The 16,545-nt window shown below is 43.7% G+C and overlaps 1 protein-coding gene across 4 annotated transcripts in view; it reads left to right on the top strand.

Moving 5' to 3' along the window:
* Window positions 1-2,149: 2,149 nt before the first annotated feature.
* The window catches only part of ST8SIA5 (ST8 alpha-N-acetyl-neuraminide alpha-2,8-sialyltransferase 5), a 42,802-nt gene continuing 28,406 nt past the window's right edge, over window positions 2,150-16,545 (top strand). For 2 of the 4 annotated variants that reach the window (XM_058826248.1, XM_058826250.1), the window contains exon 1: window positions 2,150-3,128. In XM_058826248.1, the coding sequence (XP_058682231.1) occupies window positions 2,998-3,128 (131 nt within the window). In that variant the 5' untranslated portion in view covers window positions 2,150-2,997. Of the gene's footprint in view, window positions 3,129-3,646; window positions 3,827-16,545 lie in introns of those variants that run through there. The other 2 variants (XM_058826249.1, XM_058826251.1) reach the window with 2 other exon arrangements.

Here is a 16,545-nt window from a genome sequence, read left to right on the forward strand (position 1 = left end):
TGTAGTTTACAAGTCAAAGGGCCCCAGGAATGAGTGCTGACACTGCTTCTTCAGCCCTTCTTCTCCACTCTAATATTTATTGTGTGTTTCACTCACTATAAATATTGCAGGCAACCTTGAACATCCAGTGAAAATTTGTCAATAGACATGCTATTTCTCTGTGCTTGCACAGAGCTGGTCTGGTTCCAGTTCTGCAGTGTTGTTGTACTGGGCTGAGGTACAGCAAACAGATTTCTTCTGCATGTGACATCAGGAATGATACCTGTGCAAGCTCTGGCACAGAAAACCTTTCCTATTTTTTGCAGATACCTTTGTACTTTGCTCTTTGAATCTGCAGCTCTCCTGCTCATCGGTCTCTCAGGTGCTGCATCTTCTGGGCAGTCCTGATATAGCAGAGAATGATGAGAGGACACAGAAAATTAAAGACTGATGGAATACATAGGCTGTTTGCTGCAGCTCAGGTTCACCATCACTCCAGGAGAAAGAGCTTCTGCTAGGCTCAGGAATTTGGGGCATTACTGCACAGATCTCAAGAAAAAAAAAAATCCCATTGAATGGAGGGCAGTAAAAGTAGAAAAGCTGAAAGTGTTTTCACCAAAACCTAGGTGATACAAGAATCTGCAAAATCAGTGTCACACCTACAGAAAATCATAGGAAGCCAAATTTCTACTTTCTGATACTTTACTGTCATTGTAAAATGACTCCCAGCACAACTAAGCCAAATTTCTCTGAGTTTTCAAAGCTATCAGTAGAAATCAAACAGCTCAAATCATTCAGTAAATTTTCCTTCATGTCCAAACTTACTGGCCTTGACTAAGCTCCTGCATACAAATCTGCCTGTGTAGTATCTTGTGGGGCCTCAGCCTGGGAATTTTGACGGCCATGCAGCTTTTCCTTTTACTGAGAGGATTTATGGTTAGATCCATCTAAATGGTACAGCTCCTATATGGAACAGTCTCATATGGTGTGAGCTTACGTGAACTGATCATTTGAAGAAACATATTTGGCCCCAGAGCTGACGGCTTTGACAATAGGGAATCAAACTACTTTAACCTGCAGTCCCTTGGTATGTTTATTATTCCCAGTACAGTGCATTCCACTGAATTATTTTTCTAACCTAAATATTGATTTACTTTCCTTGGTTCTGGAAGACCCTGAATGACAAAATTGTAGAAGAGTGTTTCCAAGGAAGCCTCAATATGTCCTTGCCCTCTGCCTCTACTTTTCCCTGGATAATCTTTGATCTGACCCGGGGTCTCCACTCTATTTATATGCAAGGCGATAATGGAAGCATTTAGCAGGAATCAGATACAGAGGTGTGGGAGATGTGAGAGGCACTGAGGCAGGACATATCAGGGGCTGGATCCCTACACCTTCTCTGCAAAGTCAGTTGTGTCTAAAGTGCTGCTCTCCAGCCTGCAGGAGTTCAGGGTGAACTCAGCTTCATGCCTTAAATATTTTTTGTGACTTTTGTTGCTTAAAATTAGGCAAGGGAAAGCTTACCTAAATTTCTGTAGGTCATGCTGAGGACTAACCCTTTCTTCAAGGACTGTCTTGAGAGGTTTGCACGAAGTTACCTTTGGCCCTTCTGTGCATGGAGCATCAGTTACAGCTGAAACAAAGTCCATGAACACTCCCTGTTTTCTGCTCCACACAGCTGGGCTGCTGGCATGCTAGAGCAATTTGCATACACTGATTTAACTGTTGGAAAATCTATTCACATAAAAATCTTCCTATTCTCTTAGACAAAGGATCCCCCCCCCCCCCATTTTGTTGTCAAAATCCTTTTCCCATCTGTTATTGTGGCAAAACAACCTCCTAGTCTGGATGTTTCATTCATGGATAAAGATTTCATTGGAACTTCTTTTAGGGTTGGGGCAGATTTTGCTCACGGTGAAATGAGCGACAAAACTCCCTGCGAGCTGAATTGAGACTCTCCTGAAAATGAGGGGTTTTTTAGTGGAGTTATGATGGCTGTGGACAAGGTCTTGCTGCTCTGCCCTTTCAAAAGAGAACTGTGTCTAGTGGAGGAACAATCAGAATATTTGTCTCTTTAAATGAATGATTCTTAGAGCCTGCACTGAGAGGCAGGCTCCCTCTCTGCGGCTGTGAGGCTACTCAGAGCCTCCAATAAATCAGCGTGCAGGCACTGAGAGCTCTGTCCTTGAAGGGATGCACAGTGACCTTGCTTATGCTTACTCTGGAGGAACAGGGGAAACAGAGGAGCCCAAATAGTGAGCGGTGTGTGACTGAAGGCTCTGCATTCTGCATGCAAATGCCACAGCACCGGAGCCCCGGCACGGACGGCACGCTGCTGCACAGAATGCAGCTTTCCTGACCAGACTGCTGCTACTGCTGTGTTTCTTCTTTTTTTTTTTTTTTTTTCTTTCCTTTTATTTTTTTTTTCCTCTTCCTGCAGGGTTCTGAATGAAATCCTCATGATTGTTGCATGCTTGCTCAATAATAGCACGCCCCAGTCACGTCTCCTTGCGAGCACATTTGGTCGGAATCACTGAGCAGAAGCAGAGAAGAGCTGACGACTATGTGCTTCCAACGCAGGTTGCCGGAGCCCCGTGTTTGCCATTGGCTGCAGTTTTCTGGTTTGTGTGCAGCTTCCCCCATCTGGAATATGAAAATGGGATTGAAGTAGATAATTGCTAGCAGCGGGTTTTCAAGAGAGGCTTAGAGGGAACAGAATGCCTCTCACACAGCACAGGCTGCCTGCGCTGAGAGAGCTCTGAGAGATGATTTTAGATGTTACCCACGTCTGAATCTCCTGGAAACTTTACCATGGAAGCAAGCCATTGCGCACAGTCCTGGAGCTAACATCCAAAAGGGGCAAGGAAGGGGCAGCAGGGCCAGACAATGGGATACCTTGTCCTTGGACTGGTCACAAATAAGCCAGCAGGCATTCCCCTCCGCTCCCCAGCAAAAAGGGCATGAAGGTGGCGATGAACTGAATTTTACCCAGTGAAGCTTCAGTGGCTTTTAAGAAGGATGGGATACACTGACCCTTCGTCAAGCCGGGATTTGCTGGGAAACAGAACTTTGTTCTTCATCTTCATCTGCGCCTTTGCCGTGGTCACCTTGCTGCAGCAGATCCTCTACGGAAGAAACTATCTCAAGAGGTAAGGGGGGATCAGAGGGAATAGGAAAAGTTGTCTGATCGGTTCAGATGGAGCTCCAGGCAAACCATTACAGCAGTTCAAACCACCTCTCAGTGTTTTGCTGATGATAATAATATCTTGTCAGTCTGGGAAGGTGCACCCAGCATCTGTAATGTCTGTTAGATTATGAATGCAGGAGAAGGTTAGGCAGAATGTAATGTTTTGTGAGTTTCCTGGATTGTGTTTTAATCCTCAGCTGCAGCAAAAATACAGGTTTTTAATTCAACTTAATCAGAGTCGTGCCACCTGAGTATTTGCCCCTGAACAGACCCTGCCCTACAAGGCTTCCCACTCTGTGTAAGTTCAGGCTAAAATGGCTCGAGAGGTTGAACTGAGGTAGCACGTTCATTGCTGAAACTTCAATGTCTTTAGAAACAAACATGCAGATGCAGCTCCTAAAATCAATATTAGTGTTCCAGATAACCGAGAGAGCACTTTATTTTTGCACTGCTGTGTTCTTGTGAATTGCTGCCGAGACTGCTTCGCTGTAGAGCACATCAGCCTTTGATCTGAAAATGCTCTTTCCACAGCAAACACCAATGGGGCTCTATAAATGTTTACCCTTGACCCATGCAGAGTTTATTTTACTTAAACCTAGTTTGAGAAGTTACAGCTTGCATGATTTTATGAAGATGAATGTTTCCCTTACATGCTTTGAGGTAAGCGTTTCAGCTGTGTAGGCAGCTGCTGTGGAATTTTTTACTGGAATTAAGCTGCATTCTGCCAGGAGAGATCAATGGTTTGGTTCTTGCCTTGCTTGCAACTCATGTAGTTGTTTGCCTTGTGCCAAGAGCAAGCAAAATGCTGGCAAATCAGCAAACGTTTCTCTCTGGGAGGGAAAAGCAAGAGTGATATTAATATGTTTAGACAGGGGTGTTGTTTATCCACAGAGCAATTTGTGTGTCTTGTGAAGCACAAGGCCTTGTCTGGGGGACTCTGATTTTTGGGCACCTCAGCTCCAGAAAGATGTGACTTCCTCAGCTGGAAGAAGCAGGAGTGAGCAGAAGTGTAGAAAACATAGGGTTTATTTGGCTTGGAGAAAATTGAGGAGAGAAAGGATAACTGACTTGAAATACCTAAATTAAATCTTAGAAGAAGAACGCAATGAATACATCTCTCTAAACACTCACAAAGTGACAAAATGTTATAGCAGGGAAGGTTTGGATTTAACCATAATGGGGAACATTTAAAGAAAATAGTTACTTGAAGAGGCATAAAATCGCCATATTTGGGGGGTTTCAGAAACCTGGTAGGTGGACAAGGATAGTACTAAGCTTCCTCAGTGTTAAGAATACTACTTTATGACCAGGTTGAGATCTCATCTTGCCTTATTTTCTCAGTTTTTCTCATTTGTCCTGGAGGTGTGGCAGCCCTACCAATCCTTTCTTTTACAAGACAAAATGATTGCAAGAGGATTAGAGAGAGGAAAAATAAATCCCAAGTACGAACTGAAATGAAAAATGGCAGAGTAAAGATAAAATGATGAGAAGATGCAACCAAAAACTCTTCCACTGAGTGATCTCTGTGGCCTGCCTCTGTCCTGCCTCATGCCCTGGGAACCTCTCCTGTCATCATCAGGGAATGAAAAAGGGCTGATGTCCAATTCCCTGGATTGAAAGGAAAAAGTCTGGTTAGGAGAAAGTCTTGTTCTGAGCCCTCTGCCATCAAAAACTCTCAAGCAGGGAGATGACCATATATTTTGCCCCTTGGACTGGAAAACGCTGTTTTTGGTGTTTTTTTTTTAACTCCAGCTTGCAATGATTTTTTTTTTTAAATTTATTTTTTATTAATCATGTGAAAATAGTCTCACAGAGGGCTCCCCTAACTCAGTACAGGAAAAATAAAGCACCTTAGCACCTTTCTGCTGGGAATTGGCAGTTCCCACTTTCCATGGAAATAAAAATGCAGCATGTGGCTGTAAGATTTTGGTCAGGGAAAGGTTATTTAAGCAGCGGCCTGCGTTGTTACCACAATATTATTATGAAGGTACTTTTTCCTTTAGCTTTCCTTTCCCTCCCTCACTCTTAATGCCCTGCAGTACCTTCTGGTGAGCATTCCAGGGCAGTCTGATTGCCAGTGAGCTCCGTGCAGGGGCAGCTGTAACCTTTATTTACTCTTGCATTTCACAAACCTCCGGTGTTAAGCCCCCTGCCAGGAGCTGATTCCGGCTGTGAGGCTCCTTGGACATGTTGTGACTTGTAGCTGGTGGTTTTGGAGAGGCTCCTTGGAGAGGGGAAGTGGGGTGTTTATAGCCCTGGTGCCCCTTGCCAAGCTGGAGCTTGGGGATGCTCCCTGAACCTGCAGCCATTTACTCTCTCAGATTCCAGGTGCTCCTTTTTTGGGATACCTTTCCCTGCATCCCAACACCTGCAGCAACAGCAGGCCCCACGGCCTCTTCCCAAGGCAGCAGGAAGAAAATCCCCCGTGTATTTGGAGAAACCTGAAAATTGCCCTAAAGTACTATTTCAGTAAATGTACAGTGCTTTTAAGTCTAAATATATCACCAGGGTAGCTCTTTCCTCTGCTAGAAGATGGTGGAAATGGGTAAAGGCCAGCAAGGCAGGGAAGTGTGATGTAAAACAAGCAGCTTGGGCACGATGCAGGTGACAGCACAGACTCAGGACTGGTCCCAAAGAGCAGGGTGGAGAAATGTTCCCTGTTCTGGGAGAAAGATGGAAAAGTTTGCTGCATGGCTGTAAGCTGTGCCATGCCACTTGCCCTCATAAGCAGGGAACAGGCTGGTTTGATGGCCATGAAATCCCCCCTGAGGCTGTCCATGGAGGCTTGGGGTCCTGCACTTGCCCCTAGGCTTGTTCCCAGAGCTTCTGTGGGGCTGGCAGGACTGTGGATGGGAAAGGATGCTCCAGGAAATAAGCTGCTGAGTGAAATTTGATAAGGGGCCCAGCCCCTGGTCAAAGTTCTCTCTTTCCCTTTATGGGATGTTAATGGGCTCCTGGCATTGCTGGAAGAAGGGGACAGTGCAGAGATCTAATTTCTAGGCATTCACACATTTTCCACCTGCTGTGTAATATTCTCCACTCCTTCCTTTGCAATTTTATACAGTCATTGGACAGCAGAATCCTGCCCACCTTTTTTTTTTTTTTTTCCCTTTTTCAGTTTTCTCCCAGGTGGGATGGATGTGGGGCTCTCACCAAGGCCAATGCCTCATCCCTGTAGTTGCAGCTGAAGTCCTAACAGGAGAGTCAAACTGCAAGCTGGAGAAATAACATCGGGAAGCTCTGGTCTCTGTAGTGTCTGATCCCGAGTGAAAAGGATGATGAAATGAGATATAATTAAGGGGCTTTAATACCGATCTCTGGGGTAATTATTTTTATTTTAGGATTAATGTGATGATTAAAAATCCACTGCATTGATCTGCTAAAGTAGGTTAAATGCTGTGGACTTCTGCTTAAATCCAGAGCCGCCACTTGCTTTTGTATTGACTCATCTTTCCAATGCTCGCCTTTCCGCTGAATTTTCTTTTGAATCAGATGCTCGGCTGAGGGCTGGCCTTTTTTTGTCAGCTCTTGTATGGCCAGCAGGGAATAATCCTGGATTACATCAGGAAACTGCCACTACTGTAAAAAAATGTTGAAATCTGTCTTCATCTCCCAACCTGTAGCATGGGAGAGATCAATAGGACAGTCCTCCCCTTTGGCAAGGAAAAATATCAGAGCAATACTTTGCTATATACCAATATTCTGTTGGTAGGAAATTCACTAAATTCTGGGTGTTTTAACAGACTGACTTCTGCATAGGAAAAGTGTCAGCTGAAGAACAGAATCTGCACCTTTAAAACTCCTTTTTTTTTTTTTTTTCAGCTGAGTGAGGAGAACACATTTCCAAAACTATTAAAGACTCTAAACAAATATTACCCCAGGGCCTGCCAGAGGGTAAATAAAAGATCTCAAAGAATCACACAGCAAGAGTCAGCAAACCTTCCCATGGAGGCAGTCTGCATTATCTGAAAGCTTTGCACCTTCTAAATGAGACTAAAACATCACTCATGTATGTGTGCCCTTTTACTGATATCACAATCTCATGACCTGAAGTAAGCCCACCATTTTTGAATATCTTAGGCAGCTTTTATTCAACAGCTGCAAGTCAATTCCCAGGTAACTTTACTTCTTTCCTTACAAGATTATTTGTGATCACCTTCTATACTGCATGGACTAAAGGAATAAACCCAGAGAAAATAAACCTGGACTACATATTTCAGAGATTATTTAGTCTGTACCCTAAAATCATGTTTTTCTTACAGCAGGGACATCAGAAATTGCATGGAGGCTACGTGTAGCCCAAGCTGTATTTTGTCTTAAATTGTTTTTGTGTCCTAACTACAGCCAGCTCAGGTCACTTGAGAGCTCCTGCCCCATCCCTGGCACACACTCCTCTGGCCAGCTCATAACACCCCATGGATGTGTTAACCATAACCTAAGACCTTCTATTCCTGTGTAAAAACTCTTCTTCAATTTAAATATCTTCCCCAAGAGACGTAATCTGAAGGTCATCTAGTGAGTCATCTCTCTCTGGTCACACAGCTCTATGCATCCAGTTCTAGCTAGAGGGAATTACTACCCCACAGAAATTACACGTATCCTGTGAGTCATCTGGATGAATCCCTGACAAGGCACTGGGCAGCTCTTGGGTTTGGGATGTTTTATGCAGAGAAGAGTGCTGGGAACTTCAGAACAAAGCAAAGTCTTCAAATGATACAGAACACACACACAAAAAAATGTGTTTATGGGATATAGCCATCACCTTAAAGTGGCCAGATCTAGCAGAGCACAGCAGGAGAAGCTGAGACTCCTGCCATGCTGTTCCTGCTCCAGGGCATTCCCAGGACCATTTCATGGGATGCCAGGCATCCCTGTTGGCAATGGGGTGGAGAGGGCAGAAATAACAGAGTGCTGATAGATTAATTCTGCTGTCCCCAAAGTCATGGGATCACAGAATCACTGAACAGTTTGGGTTGGAGGGGGGACCTTAAAGCTCATCCAGTCCCACCCCCTGCCATGGCAGGGACACCTTCCACTGTCCCAGGCTGCTCCAAGCCCTGTCCAGCCTGGCCTTGGACACTGCAGGGATCCAGGGCCAGCCCCAGCTGCTCTGGGAACCCAGTGCCACCACTCTCACAGGGAACCATTTCTCCCAACATCTACCCTAAACTTACCCTACATCAATTTGAGGCCACTTCCCCTTGTCCTGTCACACCAGGCCCTAGTCTCTCATCTTTCTTGTTGGCTCCCTTCAGGAGCTGAAAGGCCACAATTAGGTCACCCCAAAGCTTCTCTTTTCCAGGCTAAACAATCCCAATTCTCTCAGCCTTTCCTCATGGCAGAGCTGCTCCATCCCTCTGATCATCCTCGTTGTTTCCTCTGTACTGGCTCCAACACATTGATGTTCCCCCATCTAGAAGCTGGATGCAGTCATCCCATCCCACTGGTTATCCCATTCCTTTTTGCACTGCTGCTGTTGGTTGCTTAAGCCAATTCTCCTGAATCAAAATTTTTTTCCTTCTTCTACTTAGAGGTCTGAGAATTTTTAACCATAATTTTAATTTGCTTTTAAAGGAGAGCATCATTTGGCTGAGTTTTAGTACTAGAGTGTGAGGAAATGTTATTTCCTCTACTGTGCTCGCTGGCAGTGCTCCCCATGGCCCTGATGCAGAAAACCAGCAGGGTTTGCATCCCTGCTCCCTCTGTGCTGTATTTCTAGCACTGTTTTGTTTCACCTCTGCTGCTGAGATGGCAAAACCACCTGCTGGTCTGTGACTTGCCAGTCCTTCTCCACCCTTCAGATGGCAGTAAATGAAGGTAATGAACATCTGTTATTTCAGTGTTTCACATGTGCAAACTGCATTATCCCAAGCGTGTCACACCCTGGTGTGTTATACCATGGTCCTTCCTGACCCCAGGTTATGACGGATGTGTCACTACAGAGTGGCCTTTGGACACTTGCCCCTTTTATTGTGGCTGTGACCATCCAGCAGCTCCTAGGCCAGTGTCCACAAGCCCACCCTGTGGTTGGTTTAGATCATGTTGGGCTGTAGGAGGTCTCCAGAAACTTTTTTCCCTTGAGCAGTGAATTATAGGTATCCTGTTTACCAGCCAAAAAGTGGCCATTGTCCTTACTGATTAATAGAGACAATTCAGTGCTGATTCTAATCACACAGTACCCAGTACCAGCTTCCTTCAGTCTAACTTGGTTGTGTGAAGATCTAGACCTGCCTCTGTCCATGCAAACAATTCCTCCTGTGTATTTGGTTGAATATTTGGGTTAAATCCTCATTTTACACAGATCTGTTGCCTCAGTGTGACAAAGCAGTTGTTGAGTTCCATCAATGCCCAGCATCCAGCACCTTTTCACCCAATGTGATTTAACTGTTGTGGCATTTCTTTTAGAGAAGAAATGCCATCAACTTGTTTCATGATGTTTTGAAAATAATTACCTGCCTGGCCTCTACGTGTGTGGGCAGGTATAAAGTTCAGTCTTGCCTCCACTTGTAAAAAGCCAAATCCAGAGCTCTGTGCTCCCATTTTGGGTTGTTCTCCACCCATGTTCCCCACAGCCCCAGCTGTGATGGATCACACCCTTGACCACTGACCTCTGTGGCCAGTGTTGATGACCTGGTCACTTGGTCTTTTATTTTTGACCCAGTTGGAGTTTCCTGATCATTCTTACACTTGCTGGATTTGGTTCAGGCATAATCACTGTGCAAAGCTTTGTATTTTCTTACTTCCACTGTGCTTCATTCTTACCCCTGATTGCTTTTTCATTTCATTTCTCAATTTTTAATTCAAGTGTATTCATTGCTCAGCAGTCCATGTCTCCTTCAGGCAAATCATGGACTTAACCTCTAATTTCTTTGGGGCATGCTTGCCCTCTGTTGCTCGCATCCATTTTGCTTTTCCATCAGCCCGGCAGATAGTTACATGTCCTTCCTTTTTCTTTAGTTGGGTTCATGCTTTAGCTCTCAGGGTGAAAACCTTAAAAGCAGCCTCTGTCACTGGCACAAATACAGCCAAATTCGGGGTTTTGACTGTCCTAACTGAACATCTTAGGCTGTAAGTATTTTGGAGGGGTTGTATAAGTGGCAGGAGAAGACTGTGCCATCCACTCCTGGAGAGATGGAATGGAGATGGAGAGAGGGAATATTTGCTCCTCCTGTGCCTGGCACTGGGTACATACTCATTGTGAATGCATTTTGCTCTTCAGCATGAGCCCTCAGGGCAGTGTAGGGGCACTTGACCTGATGCTGAATATATTAATACTGGAAACTTGAGATGCAGTGCAATTATTTTAGTCAGATCTCTTGTGGTGTGGTGAGATTTGGAACCCACGCTGCATCAGGCATCTACCATCTCAAATGTCAGAATTTGCTGTATCTTAAAATGTTTCCTGTGAGTCTCTGTGCTCAGGGCTTGGTTGTTTTTATTTTGTTTTCTTTTCTTGAAAACCTCCTGCCTCACTATCATTTCATTCTGCTGTTGGTTTTGTGCTACCCCTCAGTATTACAAATAATTATATTTCAATTATGAATAATTATAATTAACTAAAATTGTGAATAATTATTACCAGTAGGGTTGATAGAGATTATCTATTACTCCTAAAATGTTTATCTTCCAGTCACAAATGAGAAAAGGTAAGATTGTAATGGTATGGAAGGTATCCTTTGATGTTCTTGATGTCTTGGTCAACATTAAGTCCAGTTTAATCCAACTATTTGAACGTGTTTTATCACTTCCTTCCTGGGAAGTGATTTTAGACCAAGTTTTCTCAGATATTGCTTGTGAATATCTGATGCAAGATTTAACCCAAATGTGAAATGTGCTACGTGAAACAAAACCTCTTTTCTGTGTAATAATGGTTATAATCCAGAAGCTTCCCACCTATGTTTCCAATTCTGCTTTTTGTACTAGTCAAAATATACTCCTCCACCATTTTAATACTATTATTTCCCTCTAACATAAAGAGCCAAACTTGTCCCTGGTATAATTCTGTGAGGCCAAGAGTGTGGTGAAACCAGACATGCTCCTTTCCCACATCCTCCATCCATATTTTGTTTTTCATGGGGCCTGTGTTATTCAATTTCTTCCTTTTGTTGTGAATATACCATTCCTGCTCTTTCACATATTTTCATACAATTTTCAAAACCTTTTAATAATCTTGTCCCTGTGAGATGGCAAGTGATCAGATCAGTAATTACTCACTGTCAGTCAATTTGCAAAGCTGTAGGTCACTGAGACAAAGGTTGGTCTCTATTAATGCAGCGAGCAGAAGTGTGTGTTGGCTTGCGTCAGGACTAAAACTTGTATTTTGCTAATTTCTCTGCAAAAAAAAGTATTTCTCTAAACTTAACTGGTCAGATTCAGCACTGCTTCCACTGAAAAATATTATTTTTTTTTATGGACTCACATAAGAAGGAGAGCATCTTGCTCAAGAACATGAGCTGGCCCCAGGAATTTTTTATTTAGTTGTGCCCTGCCTGGCAGTTTTATGGCCCTGGATTCTGGACTGAAAGAGGCCAGCAAGCATATGGATGAATTGGACCTGGACTGCTAGAGGCAGATTTCCCTTTCCCTTTCCCTTTCCCTTTCCCTTTCCCTTTCCCTTTCCCTTTCCCTTTCCCTTTCCCTTTCCCTTTCCCTTTCCCTTTCCCTTTCCCTTTCCCTTTCCCTTTCCCTTTCCCTTTCCCTTTCCTCCCCTTCCCCCGCTCCTTCCCACTGTGATTCATCTTTTAACTTGTTGTGCCTTGCATATTTATCTCAAAATGGGTTGGGGTATTTAAAGTGATATTTAACTATGCAAGTAAGCATTTGCCTTGTTCTTGTCATCTGGCTTCATTGTCTTCAGGGACTAGGTCTGGCCCTTTTGTCAGGAAAAAGGTTGTGGACACAGGCTAGGCACTGTTGATCTCAGTGTCTCCCTGTTCTCTGTGGTAACTTTAGTCCTTTACTCCTTTTGGGCCCCTTTGATGTCTTTTCAAGGGCAGTGTAAAAAAACTTGCTGCTTCTGGCCTGTGCAAAATGGAAAGGGATCCTTGTTTTTGCTCCAAAACTCTTCTTACCTCTGTCTCTGCAGGCTGCTGTGCTTCTCTTCACTTGTGCAGCAGTCTGACATGCTGGAGATTCCTGATATCTCCCTCACCCAAGCTCCTCTCACTCCCTGAACCATTTTAGTGAGTGTTTCCAATCACTCTCATCTGCAGGTCACTTATGCATACCACGGTTTTAGTTTTATTTTCCGTACACCCTGTGGACACAGTGAGTCATAGTTTCCTCATTTTGCAGAAAGAAGGAACTGGATCTCAAGCAAGATTAACCATCTGACTTTCCAACACCTCTGTGACATCCCTGTTAATAGGCTAGGGGCATCACTTTCCATTTTCAGAGAGCAGAATGATCATTTAACACGAAAGTCTTCAGTTCTTCCTCCTCAAGGTCACAAGAATTACAAAACAGGGCAACTGAGGTACAGTGAAAGTGATTTTCCAGTGACTTTAGGCCAGGTGGCCTGGACTGTTGGTCATCAGAACAGGGACTGCATGTGGCTTCTATATCTGAATAGTGTGTAACAGGGAAGCACAGCACCATGAACAGGCCTGCAGAAATAGGATTATAAAATTACTAATGATATATATAGAATTAATGAATACATAATATGCTTATAACTCTGACAGGAGCCAGAGTCACAAAACCTGGGTTTCCTGTCACCTCCTAATGGCCTCTTTGTTAGGGAGAGTGCATATAGAGAAGGGATATGAGAACTGCTGGATAGCAAAAGCAGGAATAGTGAAGACAAATAATAGCTCAGAAGGACAATTAAATAATTTGCCTTTTTCTTGGAGACATCCATATCTTCCTTCCCATCCTCTGCTTCTCCTTCCTTGCCCATGTGTGTAGGCCAACAGCTGAGTCAGACTTTGGCTAAGCTTCACCATTATAAAATATTTCTTTCTGCCTGGTTTTGCTTGGGTTTGGATTTAGTCTGGCTGTGATAGATGCCAAATGAGGGTCGTGGTAGCTGTCACCTTCTAAAGATGAGTGGAAATCGCCTGCTGCCTGGGATTAAATGGGATGAACTGGTGGTATGTGTGGAAGAGATTGTGGCTGGAGTGATGCCCCTGCTGCCACTCAGTCGCTGTCACCCAGAGGTGCTGATCACTGTGTCACTCAGCAAACTGAGTGTGCCACCTGCACCAAACTGCTCTTGTGCCTGGAAAACACACGGATCTGTCCTGAGCAAATTCTGCTGCATACATGGTCATGGCCCACTCTCTGGGTAGAGCCCAGACATGACCTCTAGCTGTGCTTTGGGGACTTTTGGGTCTCCTTCATTTAGCAGCTCCCTTTTATAAGCCTTGCCTTCTGGTCTGAAATGAATTTTCACCTTTCTTTCCCTTTCAGAAGGACAATAGACATTGCTGAGGGGGGATCTCAGCGTGACACCAGGACTGGTGCAAAGCTGCTCTCTGCAATTCATCCGCTTGCTCATTCTTGCCTTGTAGTTCAAAAACCTCATAATTATCTGACATCCTCTGCTATTAAAACCTCTTCTTGTGTAGGAGTTGTTTTTTGTTTGGATTGCAGCAACAGGCTTTCAGTCTTTGCTTCCTGCTGCTTCCTGACAGAGGTTTTGACAAGCCCTTCAGAGTCACTGCTGCTTTGTTAATTTTCTGGCTTTTCACCCCCTCCTCCTATTATTACTTTACGCTGATGTTTATTTGACCACACACTGATTCAACACTTACAGTTACCAATTAGGATCAAGATATTGCTTTGACATTTACCTGAAACTGAAGGTCTCTGTTGCTAAGACATCCAACTTCACAGAGTTTCTCCAAAACAAGGCAGAGCATTGCTCATACTTTTATTTGTTAGGGGTTAGTCTTGCGATCAGTGGTGTCCATAACTGACGTACATCTTCCTTGATGAACAATTTGCTTACATGCATGGACAAAACAAGGAATCTCTGCACTAAGAGACTTTCTGGTTATTACCTTTTATGAATTCTTTCCTTGCCGTCATCAGCATCACACACTGGGGACACATACCAATTTTGGCACTTGTTATATTAGGGCAAATTGAGAAAATGGCAAAGTTCCACTTGGCAATAATTGGCAATGATTCCATATTTAAAATTAGCTTTTCTTTATTTTTTCCTTTTTTTCTTTTATTTTTTCTTTTAACTTTTATTTTTTTAACTGTAATTTACATGAACTATGTAAATTACATAGTAGACCTTTATGTCTAAGTAATTTCCTCAGCTTTTCTCACCTTCTTTTAATCATTCCTTACCCTCTTGGTTTTGCTCTGATGCTTTTCCTCTTCCTTTTCTGTGTTTCCATCCTATGTGTGCTTTTGTATTGCAATTCTATTCACAGAACCTTAATTTGTTTACCTGTTTAAATGCAGTTAGTGCTGAGAATGATCATGGTAGAATTTGACTGAAATAGAATACCAAACAAATACACTGATGAAGCGGTTCAAGTATCTTTTCTCTTTTCTCAGGCTGTTTGCACATTTGGCCAGACAATTTTCATGGATACATACAACTCAAAACTGAGAGGATTAGAAAATGTTATATTTCAAAAAATAAATTCTCCCAACTCAAGTCTGATTGAAATAAATGGTACAGCTCTCTGTAATCCTGTTTAGCAACAGAATAAATTCAGCATTTTTAAATGTCTCAACCTTGGTTTCTACTCAGTCCTAATACTACAAACCATTATTTATGGAAGTTGTTCTCAAGAAAGACATTTATTGTACCACCCCTGCAAAAAATGCAGAGCAGCAGCTTGGTCTCAGTCTTGCAGACTCACACAGCCACAGTGAGGCAGACAGCCCTACAAGCAGTGCAAAATTTCTTTGGTGGGATGTTTTGTGTATTTATGAGTCTGTATTCTGTTAATCTCTGGAGTACCTGTTGAAAGAAGGCGTGTGGTCTGTTCAGAGCTGGACACTTAACTTCTAACTGACCCTAAGCTCAGCTCACAGCTTTGTACTTTGTCCTTAACCACAGAGGACTGTCCCTCACGGAATATTTTTGTACCTCAATTAGATCCCCACCCTGCCACTTCAAAGCTAAGTATATTAAGCTGGTCATCATAAGACATATCTGCCATTCCTCAGGGTTAGTCTTCCAATCTCCCCTTGGATCTTACCCAAAATGTGAATGTCCTTTACATTTGGTGCCTCTGCTGAGGTGCACGCCCTTCCCCAAAAACAGCTTGATGAAAGGGAGGCATTAAAGGGTGATTTTACAATTTGTTTTGCCTGATGGACAGATTCACCCCCCCTCCACCTGGGAACATTTACTCATTCATTCCCCTTGGAACATTTACTTAGGTTTCCCTTCAGCTGTTATATGCAGAGTAAAGACATAGGGAAAGGATTTTCCTGCAGGTTTTAATTCTTCATTTAAGCCACATGAATCTTTGCTATGGTGTAGGAGAGTTCAACTGTGGAGGACACACTAACACCAGCCATTTATCTGGATTAATGCTCTCTACTTCAGTTTTCAACCAAATATCTAAGCCTCAAACAGAATTTAAATCCAATTAAAAAGCACAATTCCAGCTTGGTTTCCCCCCACTTTTATCCTCTCTCCCAATGTATCATTCAGTGATGCCTTTAGCAAATTAGATTAAAAGGTATTTTTACAGCTATATACTTAAATGTCTTTTATAAAGATATATATTTGAAGAAACCATGTTTCTATACCAGTTACAATGCAGCAAAAAATGTGGTATATGGGAGAGAACCAAAAGTGTTTGTTTCAACAAGCCTCAAAGTGAGGGTGTCTGAGTAATTTTCTTATGTTTTCTTCACACTAATAATCCACTCATAAATTGTTCCTTGGGCAGATCAGCTGATTAAAAATTGCCAGAGAAACACAAGTTATGGGACTGCCCGATAATCCAGAGCACTGCATTATCCTATGGCCATTATAGCATAATGTATACACACTCTGATATGAATCACAGAATCACAGGGTGGTTTGGGTGGGAAGAAACCTCATCCAGTCCCACCTCCTGCCATGGTAGTGACACCTTCCAGTGTCCCAGGCTGCTCCAAGCCCTGTCCAGCCTGGCCTTGGACACTGCAGGGATCCAGGGCCAGCCCCAGCTGCTCTGGGCACCCTGTGCCAGGGCCTGCCCACCCTCCCAGCCAGCAATTCCTTCCCAATATCCCAGCTGGGCCTGCCCTCTGGCACTGGGAAGCCATTGCCTGGCTGCTGTCCCTGCAGGCCTTGTCCCCAGTCCCTGGGCAGCTCTCCTGGAGCCCCTTTAGGCCCTGCCAGGGGCTCTCAGCTCTCCCTGGAGCCTTCTCTTGTGCAGGGGAGCAGCCCCAGCTCTCCCAGGCTGGCTCCAGAG

Source organism: Poecile atricapillus, chromosome Z, assembly GCF_030490865.1.
Source record: "Poecile atricapillus isolate bPoeAtr1 chromosome Z, bPoeAtr1.hap1, whole genome shotgun sequence".
NCBI lineage: Eukaryota > Metazoa > Chordata > Aves > Passeriformes > Paridae > Poecile > Poecile atricapillus.